This window comes from Cotesia glomerata, linkage group LG2 (genome assembly GCF_020080835.1).
Source record: "Cotesia glomerata isolate CgM1 linkage group LG2, MPM_Cglom_v2.3, whole genome shotgun sequence".
Taxonomy (NCBI): Eukaryota; Metazoa; Arthropoda; class Insecta; order Hymenoptera; family Braconidae; genus Cotesia; species Cotesia glomerata.
Window position 1 is genome coordinate 2,356,501 of NC_058159.1, and position 17,195 is coordinate 2,373,695.

Below are 17,195 nucleotides of genomic sequence, written 5' to 3' on the forward strand. Positions count from 1 at the left end.
TTAATGAGCCGAAGGTATGAGTAGTAATTAAATCAAAACACTGAGACCGGTACTCATTATACTTTACTTGGAGGATAATCAAGTGAATTGATATGTGTAAAATATATATATAACACCACCACAAAGAAATAATGTAAATAACGATGGCAACGATGAAGTTGCTGTTTTAATATTTAATATTATTAGAAATCAATTCATTGTTGCCGCGACACGCAACGACGTAATAGTGATAGTGATAGAGGCTGTGATGTGATATAATTTAACTATTTAATGGTTTGTTACATTTACTGTGCACTTCCTGGTCTTGCCTGACCGGTCTCTAAGTGCTTAAATTCATAGAATCGTTAATAAATACACCATTACTCAAAGAAAGCGAAATCAGAGTTACTTTTGGTGTGACAGAGTCTAGTTTTACAGGTTTTAGCTAACTGAAAAATCGCTGACACAAAATGGTATGTAACATTTTATTTCCGAGTGCATGAGACATGTCCCATAAGTACTACAGATATATTTTTTTTATTATTATATCTTATTGCATCTCCCTACCAACTGGTTTTTGTGGTCCAGCGGCCTTCAATCTTTTCTTCTTCTCTACTCTCTTCATATTCATTCTGTGCTTCTCTGGTTGGCTACACCAGAAATACTTGCTGTGTTTTTATTTAAATTAAAATAATTCATTTTCAAGTCCGGAAATTTTTATTTCTCAATTTTATTTTACTTAATTATTTTTTTATTGTAATTTATAATTTGTTGAAAGGTTTTTTTGGGATTTTAAAATGTCTAACTACTTGAATATTTTTAGTAATTACTTAACATGTTACAAGTTTATTGTTTATGTGATTCATTTTATATTGATCTGTGATTTTTTTTTAGGCGACTGAAATTGTGGTAGATATGGTCGCCGACCAAGAGCCGGATAATAAAGTTGATCATCCTGTGGATGATAAAGTTTCTCAAGTGAATATTAATATTGAAGAAGATACCAGTACTGCCAGTAAGTATTTTTTTATTTATTTATTTATTTATTTAATCAAACGCCAATCGGCTTTATACATTAGGTTTACATCAATTAAATTTAGTTTTAGGTGAAAAAAGAAAATAAAAAAAAAAAAGCATTAACATTTCGTTAGAATTAAACAATAATAAAGTTAGCCGAAATTTTTGATTTTTTGATTTTGCTTAATTTATTAAATTATAACAAAAATATATTTTTTTAAAATTGCACTTATGGTTTTTGAAGTTTTTAACAAATGAAAAAATTTTTTTGTAATAATTCTTTAGTAAATAAAACCATAAAAATTTTTTGATGTCGGCTAACTTTATTTTCATTAGAATTAAGTATAAATTAAATCAATTTCATTTACTTTATAAGTTTAAATTATTAAAATTATAGAAAAATGTCTTTGATTAATTATTTCAAGACGAAAAATTGCACTTTTCAAGAGACTAGTGGTCCTACTGAGGTCAAATTTAAAGATAAGCCAAATCTGTCGGTTTAGAATTGAGAGCAATTAAAAAATTTTCAAAAATCGCAAAAATTTTATGAAAATTAAGTTAGCTGACACTCAAAAATTTTTTATTTTTTTTTTTTAATTAAAAATTAGAACTAAAAAACTATTTTTTAAAAATTCCACGGATAATTTTTAAAATTTTCTACATGTGAAAATTCTTGTTTTATTTTTTTAAAAATTATTTTTCAATAAAATAAATTATCAAAATTTTCAAATGTCGGCTATTTTAATTTTCATAAAATTTTTACTTTTACTTTTAATAAGCTTCAATTTGCATACTTATTAATTTTTTTAAATTTAAAAGTTTAGGAATAACAGCAATTCAAAAATTTTCACTTTTATCGTACTTATTTCCGCGCAATAACAATTAAATACGATATTATATTAATTTTCTGTAAATTGCATCTGAAAGCTTATTTAATAAGCTTCAATTTGCATACTTAGATATTTTTTTACATTAAATATTTTAAGAATTACAAAAATTTGAATTCTTAAAAATCCTTAAAAATTGGCAATTTTACTGTTTCTTTGCAAAATAACTAATGAATGCAATAACTTGTGAAATTTTTGTAAATTGCATCTGAAAGCTCATTAAATAAACTTTAATTTGCATACCTCATTATCAGTCTAGGTCAAAAATTATCTGCTTTCTCAGACAAATTTAATGAAATTTTACTTTGGCATTCATTTTGATGTCATTTTTTTATTATAACAGAAGTTGTATATTATTATTAATATTATTTCATAAAAAATATGTTTTTTTTTTATTCAAGAAATCTACTTCCATTTCGGTTGTCGAATGGTCTTTTTTTTTTTTAATTAATTTATTTAGAAGTTAAATAAATTATTTTTTAAATTTTTAACGAAAAATTGTAAAAAAAAAAAATTTTTTTTAAATCATTTCTAAAATTTTTTATTAACTTTAAACTAAAAAAATTATTTTATGTAAGTAAATAAATTTTAATTGAAATTAAGATACAGAAATAAAATTATACTAACATTTACTTAATTTAATTTTAAGTAAAATATTTATCAGGATAATAATGATAAAAATTAATCAATAAGGTCATTAAAATTTTCTTATCATAAACAAAATTGAGTCGTAAATGATCTTTTATAATTACACTTGGATATACGTGTAATTATTTTGTCTTTTAATAATTATTAACTATCAACTATTCTAAAAAATAGGTACGTATTAAAAATTAAAAAGTATTAATTATTTTAATAAACAAACAAGGAAGTAATGTGAGGCATTTTTAAAAAGTCAATTAAATTATTGATTGTCAAGGGTGATTATTTATTGATACTCTTGTTACGTTAACTGGATAATCAATGCTAAGTAGTTAAGTGACACTTTACTTTAAGTTCTTCGCTGTTAAAATATTTAGGAATTGTCACCTTTTTATAAGAAGTAATTATACATCTGGTAGAAAATCCTTCAACAAGTTACTGCTAACTAGGAGTATCATTAAATTAAGTCAATAGTTTTTTACTCGTACATGCATAAAAATAATACCAATGTACATTGATTTATATGTTCTTCATCAAGGGTAATTGTGAAGAAATAACTTTTTTTTATTACCGTTTAACAGACGTTTGTTGATTCCCGGCGAGTTGAGTCCGCTAAACTCCGAATTTTTATTTAGTTTTTTAAGTTTTAATTCGTCAGCAAAAATGTCGAATGTTATTGCAATTGACGTTGAACCCTCAGACAAAGTAATCATCAACAATAAAATAAATGGTAACAAAATTTCATTATAGTTTTGTTTTACATTTTATGAATTATTTATTAGACATTAATTATAAAAATTAATGCAAGCTTAAAAAAAAGTAATTACACTCTGTTTAATGAGATAAATTATATAATTTTTTTTATTGGGTTATTAACAATTTATCTAGCAAGTAGTTTTCTATTACGTAAATTTTTTTTATGAGAAAAGTATTTTTTTTTTCAAACGGGTAAATTATTAGAAAAAACAATATTTTTATAAAATTGGACTTGAAATTTTTTTGAAGTGTCAGGTGATTTTAAATTTCAATGTTAATTACAATAGAATAAATTGTAATTAATTTTTAATGATTAAAAGATTAGTCATAACTATTATTACAACTTTATTAGGATGTAATTGGGAAGATCAAGGTTTTATTCCTGGCTTGGTTACATTTTTTTATATTTTTTTGAGATGTGAATTTTCGTCTTCGGTATGAATGACTAAAATATCTAAATAATTTATTAAATATAATTATCTTACAAGTAATAGACATCTGTCATTTTTTTTTGAATTTTTTCAATAAATAAATTGCTATTAAGAAGATATTTTTTTAAAAAATTATAACGATAACTTTTTGACATATTTACAAGTGGAATTTTTCAGAAAATTTTTTTAAAATTAATATTAGCAGTCACTTGATCATTTTTTAATTTTATTTCTTTACAAATTTGTTTCGGAAAATTATTTTTAAAAAAATGATACTGAAGTTAGCTGACAGCTGTCAATTTTTTAAATTCTTATAACAAATTAATTACATTACTAAAAGCGCTTCTAAAAATTTTCACTGATAATTTTCTTTAATTTTTACATGTGGAATTTTTTTATTAAATTTTTTTCATAACAATTTAATTGTTATATAATTCTAAAAAAATTTCTAATATCTTTCAACTTCAGTGTTATTTAAAAAATTACATTTTTAATTATTAAAACTTCAATTTTCATAATTTTTTTTGTAATATTTTGTTTTTTTAAAAAAAACATCAGCTAACTTCAGTATCAGTAACAATAAAGTTAGCAGTCACTTGAAAATTTTTTAATTTTACTTAATAAACAAATTTTTTCTAAAAAATTATTTTTAAAAATTTGCATTTATAATTTTTAAAAATTTCTACATGTCAATATTTTTTTCTTATTCTTTTTGCCGTAATTTATTTGTTAAAAAAAATTATTAAATATCTGCTAAATTAATTATCAATCAGTATCATATTTGAACAAAAAAAAAAAAATTGCAAAAATTCTCAAGTACTATTAATTCTAAGTACAATTAAAAAAAAATTTTTTTCTCTTATGAATTTATTTTTTAAAAACAACAAAAAATTTGACAGCTGTCAGCTGATTTCAGCTTCACTATTTCTCAACAATAGAATTTAGCTATAGTTATTAAATTAATAATAAGTTATTATAAGTAACTAAACTTAACAAATCACAGTTTATTACAAAAAAATTTCCGCAAAAAAAATTTATTACTCTATCTAATAACACAATGCCTCGAAAGCGCCAACTGTCATCAGTTAGCAATATTAAATTACATAAAACTAAAATAATAACAATTAACATTTGCATAAACTCGTGAATTACATGTATGAGGATTGTAATGAAACGAGAAAGTAAACTCCAGTGAAAACGACCGTATAAATTATTATTTTATTTTATTTTTCATTATTTCAAACAAAATAAGTGAATTAAGTGAAAGTAAAATTACACACGATACTAGTGCGACCTCTCGGTGTGTTTTAGAAATATCTCATTCTGTCACACATATATATATATATATATATATATATATATATATATATATATATATATATATATATATATATATATGTAATATATATCCATATATATGCATATATATGTAATATATATCTATATATGCATATATATGTAATATATATCTATATATGTAATATATATCCATATATATGTACATATATTTAGTGGGAGAACTCCTACTCTTTAATTTCCACCAATAAAAATATAAATTATTTCTAAATATATATATATATATAAGTTGTTATGAAACACGTAGTTTTTTTGTTATTATTTTTCATTATTTCTCCAAGTTAGATCTTGTCACTCTTCAGAGTAACATTTACATACAAGACGAGTAGGTACAGTATTTTATTCTCTATTGAATTGACAAACAAGTAAAAAATATTTTCAATTGGTTATTTTTTTAATAATAATAAAAAAGGATATTACATATTATCAACAATAGGTTGTGTCATTTTGACAGCCAGTTAATTCATACGGTATGTACTTTTTAAAAATTATCAAAAATGATTCATATTTATTTTTATCAGAGTTGTTATCTTAAGCCGAGTTGTTTTTGGGTCCAACGTCTGAGTCAGTAGTCAGAAGTGATTAAATATTTAACAGTTTCTAATAGCGAGTCTTCACAGTTTATTAAAATTTATATTAAATATTAAAAATAAAAAATACAATAATTAAAAATTATCTTTTTTTTTTTTTAGCTACCATGAACGGAAAACCTGTTTCGATAAATCATGCTGATGTAAGTGTTTATCTTATTATTTAATAAATTTTTTTATGTCAATTACTATGATAATAAACAGTGACAGTTTTTATTACAAATTATAAAAAATTTTCACTTGTAATTATTTATGAAAATTAATTTAGCAGACATTTGTTAATTTTTAGAATTTTTGTAACAAATAAATAATAGCAAAAAAAATTGACAAGTAGAAATTTATAATAATTAAAAATGCAATTTTTTTTAAATAATTTTTTTGAACAAAATTGTTTGTTAAAAAAAATTTAAAAATGACCATATAATTTTTTAATTAAAATTTTTTGATAATTAAGTTTTTAGAAAAATTAAAAAATTTTCAGCTTTTAATTTTAGTATAGTTAATTATTCATATTTTTTATGACAAAAAAAATATTTGACATCTAAAAATCTGTTTATTTTTAATGAAAATTAAGTTAGCTGACATTTAAAAATTTTTAAAACTTTTTTTTTATTAAAAAAATTATTACAAAATAATAAAAAAATTTTTATTTGTAAAAAACTCAATTTTAAAAAAGTATTTTTTAGTTCTAATTTAATAATTTAATAATTAAAAACGTCGGCTAACTTTAGTGTTATTTTTTTTAGGTATATTTTGTTAGAAATCTAACTATTGCATTAGTTCTCATGGTGGAATTTTCACCTGATTTTGCTATCATATATCATAATTAGTCAAATAAGTTCCAAAAACACCATTGGTTAAAAAAATATATATATATATATATATATATATATATATATATGCTATATATATATATATATATATATATATAAAATATATATATATTTGTCTGATATATTTTTTATCTGATCAATTCACGGTTTAAAATTCATCATAGAATTCAAAAAAACTGCATCGACTGTTGTTAACTACGTGATAATCGGTTAACTCGTTTAAAAGTTATTGCGGATTGAAAATTTAAAAATTACATAAACATTTTTTATTCAACAAATTAAATAACATGAATAAAGAAAATCTTATATTACATGAAATCTACCTTCCATTTGGGGTGAGACCGAATGGCATTTTTTTTATATTAAAATTGATTTTGTAAAAAAAAAAAATATTTATCTGAAATTTTAATACTATATTAATTTAATGTATAAATATATATTAATTTTTTTTTATTTTTTTTTATTTATTTAATTTATATGCCAAGGCAATAAGCCTAATGGCAAATACAAAAATGTAACAGTTTTATTTAATCATGTAAGTATTATAATGTATATTTAGAACATTAGGAAAATAATTCTATGTTAAGTGAACAGAAGAAGAAATAACGTAATACATAAAGGTACATAATCTAAACGATATTATGCAAGGTTAATATTAATTTATACAGATTAATAATAGGATATGTAATATTCAAACATAATAAATTGTCAAGAGTTTGCTTCTTTATTCATAAAAAATTCATATGCTTTATTTTTGAAAATTTGAAGTGACGATGAATTTGTAATTTCTGTTGGTAATAATTAAATTTTTAATATTTGTAAAATCATTAAAAAAAAAAAAAAAAAACGAAGTCGGTAATAAATAATAATTATTATGAAATATTTATCTAGTTGTATTTGCTTTCAGCTTGTTCAAAAAACGAGAGACGCATATTTCAGCGGTAAAACTCGGCCTTTGAAATGGAGAATTCATCAAATAAAACAGCTGAAAAGAATGTTGGAGGAAAACACAGAACAATTTCACTCTGCGCTCAAGTCGGATTTAAGAAGGGTATTTTATTATTATTTTTTTTTTCTACAAATTATTTACACATATAATATCAGATTTAATTAATTAAATTTCTCAATTTAATTTTTATTTAAAACTTTTAAGTAAAATTATTTCACAATAAATTTTTAAAGTATTAAAAAAAAAAATTATTAATCATTAATAAAAATAAAAAAAAAATTTGCGTTAATAAAATGTTACCTAAAAATTATAAATTAAAATCAATAGTTATAAGTCAATAAATTTTTAAAGTATTAAAAAAAATAATTTTAAAAAAATAATTTTAAAAGATTATTAATCAATAATAATAAGAATAAAAAACAATTAAAAAAAAAATTTTCGTTAATGAAATGTTACTCAAAAATTATAAATTAAAATCAATAGTTATAAGTCAAGGTCTCAAAGATAAATTTAAAAAATAATAATAAATATAATAAATTTAAATTTCAGAGTAAATTTGAAAACTGCTGCCTTGAAATAGATTACACACTGAATGAGATCATATCGATGCTCAGGAATATAAAAGAGTGGTCATCTGTCGAGAAGGTAAAAAAAAAATTTTAATATCCATTCACATAAATATAAATGACACCTTTAAACTCGCTATTATAATTATAATTATAAATATAAATATAAATATATATATATATATATATATTATCAATACTACTGTACCAACTTGTGAAATAACTTCGGAAGAAAAATAATTTAAAATTATAATTTTTAGCCTCCAAAAGATTTAGTGAACATACTAGACTCTCCAGAAATTCACAAAGACCCTTACGGAGTAGTGTTGATAATCGGATCTTGGAACTATCCTTTACAATTACTGCTTGCACCAGCTCTGGGGGCCATTGCCGCGGGCAATTGCGTCATTATGAAACCATCCGAAGTATCTCCAGCGACTGCTGATACAATCGCTCGTTTAGTACCCAAATATTTAGATACAGTACGTTTGTAATTTATATTTAACGATTACTAGGTGATTGATGACTCGACACCTTATAAAAATGCTTTTTCAAGGTCCACTTTATATTCATTAGTTAAATTTATCTTACAGGAATGCTATCATGTTGTAACCGGCGGGATTGCCGAGACTACCGAGTTATTGAAGCAGAGGTTCGATTATATTTTTTATACTGGGTCTGGTAATGTTGGAAAAATAATTCGCGAGGCTGCTAATAAATATCTTACTCCAGTGACTCTTGAGCTTGGTGGTAAAAGGTAAATATTTTGAACAAAATCTAGAAATTGGTTGACCGCGCAGATCAACTCTAGAACTTCCTGCTAAGTTTGAATTTTAAGCGTCTTAAAAAATGTTTTTTGGTTAATTTTTGAAATTTTCAAGCTCAAAGCACCGTTTTTCACATTTTGAGCTCTTCGAGCTCAAAATGTATTTATTAATGATCTATAACTTTTGAATGTGTCCCCGTGCAAAAAAAATTCTGATTCAAAATGAATTTAAGAGATCAATCCAAATTTGAAATTAATTTGTAAATATAAATAAGCATGCCTGTAGAACTTTCGATCCTGCTTCAGAATTTTAATAAATACTTAAGAATATTTTATATATAAAATTTATCCTAAATATTCTTGTCTTTATTAAAATTCTGAAGCAGGATCGAAAGTTCTACAGGCGTACTAATTTCTATCTACAAATCAATCGCAAATTTGGATTGATCTCAAAACTAATTCATATTTGTGTCAAAATATGAATTTCAATCTTAAATTCATTTTGAATCAGAATTTTTTTTTGCACGGGTTGTTCGATTTTCTTCTTTAAAGAAGCATTCAACGCAGTTTTTTAAGCACAAAAAATGTTGACATGGTTTTATTATGATTTTTTTGCACGCTTTAAATTTATTTTAAATAACATAAAAATCAATTTTTTTTTTGGTTTTTTTTTTTTTTTTAATTTCTTCGGAATGACTAGATGGATTAATTAATATTGCACTGTACTTTCTTAAATATTGACATTTTTAAACATATGAGCTCATTTGGATGTTACACTCATCAAGAGCTTTCATTTGAGTACCCACATGCATTTTGTTATATTTTTCATATATACATATATAAAATATATATAAATATATAAAATATATGAAAAATTGATGTGGGTACTCAAATAAAAGGTCTTGATGAGTGTAACATCGGAGTGATCTTATATCTTTAAAAATGTCAATAGTTCACAAGATATTGATTAAAAAGCCCTGTACTTTTTTAGCTATTGACATTTTTTAAGATATAAGCTCATCCCGGTGTCACACTCATCAAGAGCTTTCTTTTAAGTACCCACATGCATTTTCATATATTTTTCATATATACATATATAAAATATATATAAATATATAAAATATATGAAAAATTGATGTGGGTACTCAAATGAAAGGTCTTGATGAATGTAACATCGGAGTGATCTTATATCTTTAAAAATGTCAATAGTTCACAAGATATTGATTAAAAAGCCCTGTACTTTCTTAACTATTGACATTTTTCAAGATATAAGCTCATACCGGTGTTACACTCATCAAGACCTTTCATTTGAGTACCCACATCAATTTTTGATAGATTTTTCATATATAATTCTCAAATCTAATCAAATCTAAGTTTTGATAAACCCTTTTAAATGACGTTTCGTAGAATTAAATCGGTTGATTCGTTTTTGAGAAACTGTACGACAAAAATTTATTTAAAAACAAACACACGGCCGGACAGCTTGACGAGAATAGTCAGAATGGCTTCCTGGGACCTCAAAACGTGAAGATCCGATGAAAACTCGATTTTCAAAAATTGGACCGAAATCAATAACTTCCCTTTAGTAAAAAATTTTTAATTTTCTTAGCGGGAAGTTAAAAAAATTGATAGTATGAATTTATAAAATAAATTTTTATATTACAGTCCAGTGTGGATTGATAACACAGCAGATCTGGACTTGGCAGCAAAACGCATCCTCTGGGGTAAATTTCTCAATGCTGGACAGACTTGTATTGCACCGGATTATATATTGTGTACAAAAGAAGTAGAAAATAAATTTGTTGAACGAGCTAAAATATTAATTAAACAATGGTATGGAGATAATCCGAAATTAAGTACTGATTTTTGTCGTATTGTTAATCAAAATCATTACCAGTAAGTGTTTTTATTTATACAAAAAAATAAATTAATTTTAATCAAGTAAATAATTTTTAAGAACTTCATCTTTTTGATTTGAGTAAAAAAATTGTTAAATTAAAAAAATTTTCTTAATTTAAGTTAATTTTTTTTTGGTAATTATTTGCAAGTGTGGTCCAACATTTTAATTTTATTTTTTTTTTGATTTTGATAAATTTTTTTTTTTGAAAAATACGTAAAAAAATGAACAATTAAAAAAAAAATTGATTATTACAATTTTAAAAAATTAAAAAAAAAATTTATAAATTTTAACTTTTTTTTCTTTTAAATTGTTCTTTTTTTTTATGTAATTTTCAAAAAAAAAAATATATATATATATAAAAAAAGATAAAATAGAAATTTTATCCAAAAACATGAGTGCCAAAATTTTTTCCAACTTTTGAAGGCAAAAAAGTTATCGAAATTTTTATTTTTTTCTTTCACGATATTTTTGTTCATAAATGCGCCGTATAACCGAGCAGAATAACAAAAAATTTTTAACTGTTAATTTTTCACCTAGATATGGCCAAAAATAGGGTGTACCCCACTTGTAAATAATTACCGTTTTTTTTTGGTAATTTTACTGATTTAATTTTTTTTTAATTATAGACGATTGGCAAACCTGTTAATTAATAGCGGTAAAATAGCCGTAGGCGGTGATTTAGATCCCCAAGATAATTATATATCACCAACAATCCTTGTGGATGTTAAACCAAGTGACCCAATAATGCAACAAGAAATATTTGGTCCAATATTACCTATTGTTAATGTATCAAATGCATACGAAGCGATCAAGTTTATTAATGAACGGTGAATATATAAGCGTATTAATTAGGTCATTGTCATCAAACATTTAAATTACCGTGAAATTTACCTCCACTTAAAATATAAAATTAAATAACTTATTAATTTAATTTAGAAAAAATTTTTTTACTTTATAATTCACAGTTAATTTTTTTTTAATACGAACTTTAAGAAATTACTAACAATTTATTACGAAAATAATTTCCGCGTATAAAATTAATTAAGTGAACTAGATTAAAGAAATTAAAATTAATTGTTAGCTATATAATACATAAACTGACACAATAATTTGTACATACAGCGACTGCCCCCTAGTATTGTATATATTTTCCAAGGATCGAGAAACACGCGATCTGTTTATAAATCAAACGCACAGTGGTGCCATATGCTGCAATGACACAATAATGCAATATGCCGGTGAGTCTTTGATCTTAAACGGTGGAAGATTTATACTTTTGATAAAAACTTTTGTATATACAACCCGAAAAATTCATTTTTCATCTCATTAATTCATTTTAATTATTACTATTACTATTATTAATATTTGTTATAACCATAATTAATCATTTTTATTTTAAATACAAATTTATCTAAACCAGGGAGAAACCTCTAGCTTTACATTTATTTGGGACTAATCGTAAAAATTTAGAATTAGTAACTGCTTGTACATCTAGCGGTGGCGTAATACATAACGACACTTTTTTACATGCTACAGGTGATTTATTTTAATTTATATATTTTTTTCAGCTATATAAAATTTTTTTTTTTTTTGTATAGTAATCATAAGTTTTATTTATTTTTTTTAATTATTTAGAATTATGTTTTATGTGTACAGTTCATTATTTTACTCATAAATACTGTACTTATCGCTTATCACTTGCACGCTTAGTTTACTTTTTTTTTCTCATGCATTTTTTATTAATTTAAGTTATTTATTATTCACATATCACTCCATATTTAGAGAGCAAATGAATAATTAAATAAAATAATTTTTCTCAGCAATTAATTCACTAATTTATCAAAATTCAATTAATTAAATACTAACGAGCTTGTATTCACTATTTGACTGTCGTAATTTCTGAACTCTAAATAATTAAAATTTGGCGTTATTAAATAATGAATTTTGTTAAATTCCACTGTACTTTCTTAAATATTGACATTTTTAAAGATATAAGCTCATCCCGATGTTACACTTATTAAGAGCTTTCATTTGAGTACCTACATGCATTTTGATATATTTTTCATATATACATATATATAATATATATAAATATATAAATATATGAAAAATTGATGTGGGTACTTAAATGACAGGTCTCGATGAGTGTAACATCAGGGTGAGCTTATATCTTTAAAAATGTCAACAGTTCACAAAATACAAGGTCATTTCTTAATTATTGACATTTTTAAAGATAAAAGCTCATCTCGATGTTACACTCATTAAGAGCTTTCTTTTGAGTACTCACATGCATTTTCGATATATTTTTCATATATACATATATATAATATATATAAATATATAAAATATATGAAAAATTGATATGGGTACTCAAATGAAAGGTCTCGATGAGTATAATGTTCGGGTGAGCTTATATTTTAAAAAATGTCAATAGTTCACAAGATACAAGGTCATTTCTTAATTATTGATATTTTAAAAGATATAAGCTCATCCCGATGTTACACTCATTAAGAGCTTTTATTTGAGTACCCACATGCATTTTTATATATTTTTCATATATTTTATTTTCTTTATTGCATATAACCTAACAGCCTTTTAAGGCCAATAAAAAGGTTACAAAAAGATACATATAGTGATTCTGATTTGCACAAGTAGCCAAAATACAATAATATATATAAAACATTACGTTTGATATTATAAATATGTAAATTATATAAGATACAATAGTATAAAATTAAATATATATATATATATATATATGAAAAATTGATGTGGGTACTTAAATGAAAGGTCTTGATCAGTGGAACATCGGGATGAGCTTATATCTTTAAAAATGTCAATAGTTCACGAGATATTTGTTAAAATGCTCTGTATTTTCTTAAATATTGATGTTTCTAATAATATAAGCTCATCCCGTTATTACGCTCATCAAGAGCTTTCATTTGAGTACCCATTTGCATTTTTGATATATTTTTCATATATACATATATATAAATATATAAAATATATGAAAAATTGATGTGGGTACTCAAATGAAAGGTCTTGATGAGTGTAACATCGGGGTGAGCTTATACTTTTAAAAATGTCTACACTTCACAAGCTACAAGGTCATTTCTTAATTATGTGTCCACTAATTTTCACTAAAAAAAAAACAATTTTATCATATGACTCTCCTGGACACAAAATTTTTCTTATTCTCTTAATAATAAAGATTAACATATTTTTTAATAAAAAAATTTAGTTGACAATTTACCATTCGGCGGAGTTGGAGCCTCTGGAATGGGAGCTTATCACGGTAGATTGACCTACGACACATTTGCACACAAGAAAAGTGTCCTTGTGAGAGACACCAGTTCTATGGGAGAATTACTTGCGTCGTAAGTTTAATTTAATATTAAAAATTCATCTAAATTTGGAAAATTAATTATTGTTTTAATTTTCCATCAGAGGAAGGTACCCGCCGTACAGCGACAAAAAATTGAAATTCTTGTCTCTTTTGCTGGCTAAGAGACCCGACATCCCCGGAATTAAGTACCTGCCGCACTTGATAATGTTTGGGTTGGGAGTACTGGCCACTGTGGGTGTCAGGGCTGCTTTGAAGGTACAAAAATCAGCACACTAGGTTTCTCTTCGTGATCATTTTTTGCTTATTTTAATAGTTTTATCAACTTAACGCACTAACTGGACTTGGGTATTTTATACTGATTCTGATAATAATCGTAAAAAATTAGCAATAATTATTATTATCAGTATTGATTGAGTTCGGTGACTTTTTATAATCTTTCGTTAAAATTTGATTGTGAATTTATATTTTTTATATCATTTTTTATTATCACTCGTTACACTTTATTGATATAATAATTAATAATGTAATAATAAGTACAATAAATAATAAAATATAGTGCAAAATTTAGATTAAATAATTTAAACACCCATTTTTTATTATTTTAAGTCAATTTTTGTAAAAAATTTTTTTTCACTAGAATTTTTTTATTTAATTTAAATATTTTGAGACAGTCAAAAATTATAAAATAAATTTTTTTTTTTTTTAGAAAAATAATTAAAAAAATAATTTTTATTTTTTTTTAATATTTTTTGTACAGAAAAATTCTTTTTTCACTTTGTAGAATTTTTTTATTTAATTTAAATATTTTAGACAGTCAAAAATTATAAAATAATTGATATTAAATTTTTTTTTTTTAAAAATAATTTTTTATACAGAAAAAAAATTGTTTTTTACTATTTTATAATCGAGGTCTTTTTTTTAATACATTATAATTTATTATAAATTATAAATAATGCGATAAAAATGATGCATTACATTTTATATAATAAAGAATTATTAGTATGAAAATTTTTCAACTAGTGATAACAGAAAATAAATATTTTACAGGAGTATGGATCACCAGACGAGCAAATATAAAGTGATTTAGTAGCAGTACACTGAATAAAATAATTTGACACATAAAAAAAAATCAAAAAAATAAACAACGGACCACCGGATTTTTACATACATAGTACAACTAGTAAACAAATTATATAAAACTAAAATATTATTATTGTTTAGTTATCAATGTGTATAATACTTCAATTACAATTGTTTACTTTTATAAGATTAAAAATTTATTTTCAGTTACACATTACCGACTTTTTATTTCTGTTATTTTAATTCTTATCAATTACGTGACCAGGAAGTAACAATCAATTAAATGAAGAGCGAAACGTTTGTTGAATTCTCGCGTTGCTTTTTTTTGATAGCAATTAAAAAATAAGATAATGTAATAATAACAAGACAATGAGATAGAGATTCAAAAATATATAAAGCGAGAAATTTATCGAAATTTTTGTTATAAAGAAGAAATGAGTCGATTAATAACGTGCAATTTTAAAATGAAATTATTGGTAATTATTTTTTTTTTAAATTCAGCTTTTTCAAGTGAAAATATATCGTTGGAAAAACTTCCTAAAAATATATCAATATTATTGAAAAATGAACGATTATTTGATCAATATATTAATTGTATTTTTGATCGTGGTCCTTGTACTTCTTACGGCAAAAGAATTAAAGGTAATTATTTATTATTATTTTATTATAATTATTACTTACTGTTTTGGTAAATATTTACAAGTGAGGTCAAGCATTTTAATTCTCATTTTTTTTAACGAGATTTTGGTATATTTTACACAAGAATTGCAGCGAAATTTAATAACATTCTTTTAAAAATGCCAAATTTTTCGACTACAATCTACGAGAATTCATTTGTAATCTCTGCAATTCGACTCTGGAAAGAGCTACCCACTGAAGTCATAGAATCACTCAGCCTAGACTCCTTCAAAAATAAAGCTTTTGAATTTTTTGTGAAACTAGAACGAGACAATGTACTATAAATGTCAAACAGGTTATTTGAAAAATTTAAAAATTGAAAATCAAAAATTTGCATTCTAAATTACTAAAATATTATAACATGTTACCATCCCTCGCGGTTTTTGAAATACCGTAAATTTTCGGTATTGATGCGTTTACCATAAATTAACCGTTGTAATTCTGAAAAAGTTTGGAAAATCCAAAAGTGCACGCCTCATAACGCTCATTCATTTTTTAAGAAAACAATTAATTGTGTAATTGATTAAAAGAAAAAAAAAAAAAAAAAAAATTATAATTAAGTAATTTCTTACAGAGTATTTTTTATTTTTTTTTTAAACATCGGCGCCCTTTTTTCTTGTCATATGCGCACGCAGTCTAAAAAAATCTAACTTGATCAAGTGGCGCCATAGTTTTCACGTGACAAATAAGAAAAGTTCGTTTGGCTTTGTACGATTGTATCGTAGTGAATTTTAATAAAAATTCAATAAAAAAAAAAATACGTAAACTAGGCCACTGATATGAAATACGGACCCAGTTCATCGAATTCTTAAACTAATAAAAAAGGTCCGGTCTTGAAATATCAATTTGTTCGGGAGTAATCGTTGGTACATCCAAAATGAGGTGACATCCGGACGTCCACGTAAAATTTTTTTCAAAACGTTTTTTTTTTTCAAAATAGCAACTTAAAATGATTTTAGAAATTAAAAGATGGTTTAATTTAAGTGTTTTTTCGGTGTACATCTACTTATATCATTGTATAAGTGTAGTATGCTTGTGATAGAGGCATTTAAAGATCACAAAATTGCTTGAACTTGACGAGTCGAGTATAAAGCACAACCTCACGCGCTTCGCGCTATGAGGCGTGCAATAATACGGTATTTCTGTGGTTATTTTGGCCAGTTTTTTTACTATAGTTATACAGCATTTCTACCGTACTTTTGCTGCAAAGTTCAGAAATAATACGATAAATTTACCGTAAAACTCTAGAACTTTTACTGTAAAAAATTTATGTATTAACTATAATATTACTATAATTTTACAATAATAAAATGGTATTTCTACTGTAAAAATACTAAAGATATACTGCAATTTTACCGCGTTTATACTGATATAATTAAAGATATAATGCTTTCTACCGTAAGATAGACGGTTGTGTTC

General features: G+C 23.8%; 1 protein-coding gene across 9 annotated transcripts; it reads left to right on the forward strand.

Annotated features, from left to right (window-relative positions):
* The first annotated feature begins 191 nt into the window (after window positions 1-191).
* Window positions 192-15,137, forward strand: LOC123259178 (aldehyde dehydrogenase, dimeric NADP-preferring). 9 transcript variants are annotated; one of them, XM_044719494.1, is made up of 13 exons: window positions 192-452; window positions 874-994; window positions 5,761-5,801; window positions 7,399-7,542; window positions 7,990-8,085; window positions 8,267-8,488; window positions 8,600-8,763; window positions 10,438-10,668; window positions 11,299-11,499; window positions 12,093-12,208; window positions 13,914-14,049; window positions 14,120-14,273; window positions 15,066-15,137. In XM_044719494.1, exons 1-13 carry the CDS (start codon window positions 450-452, stop codon window positions 15,093-15,095), a joined length of 1,659 nt encoding a protein of 552 aa, XP_044575429.1. In that variant the 5' UTR covers window positions 192-449; the 3' UTR covers window positions 15,096-15,137. The 9 variants fall into 9 exon arrangements, with proteins under 9 accessions (XP_044575429.1, XP_044575428.1, XP_044575430.1 ...); XM_044719493.1 differs by lacking the exon at window positions 12,093-12,208 and adding an exon at window positions 11,795-11,910 and having other exon boundaries at window positions 196-452; XM_044719495.1 differs by lacking the exons at window positions 192-452; window positions 12,093-12,208 and adding exons at window positions 786-801; window positions 11,795-11,910.
* Window positions 15,138-17,195: the final 2,058 nt, after the last annotated feature.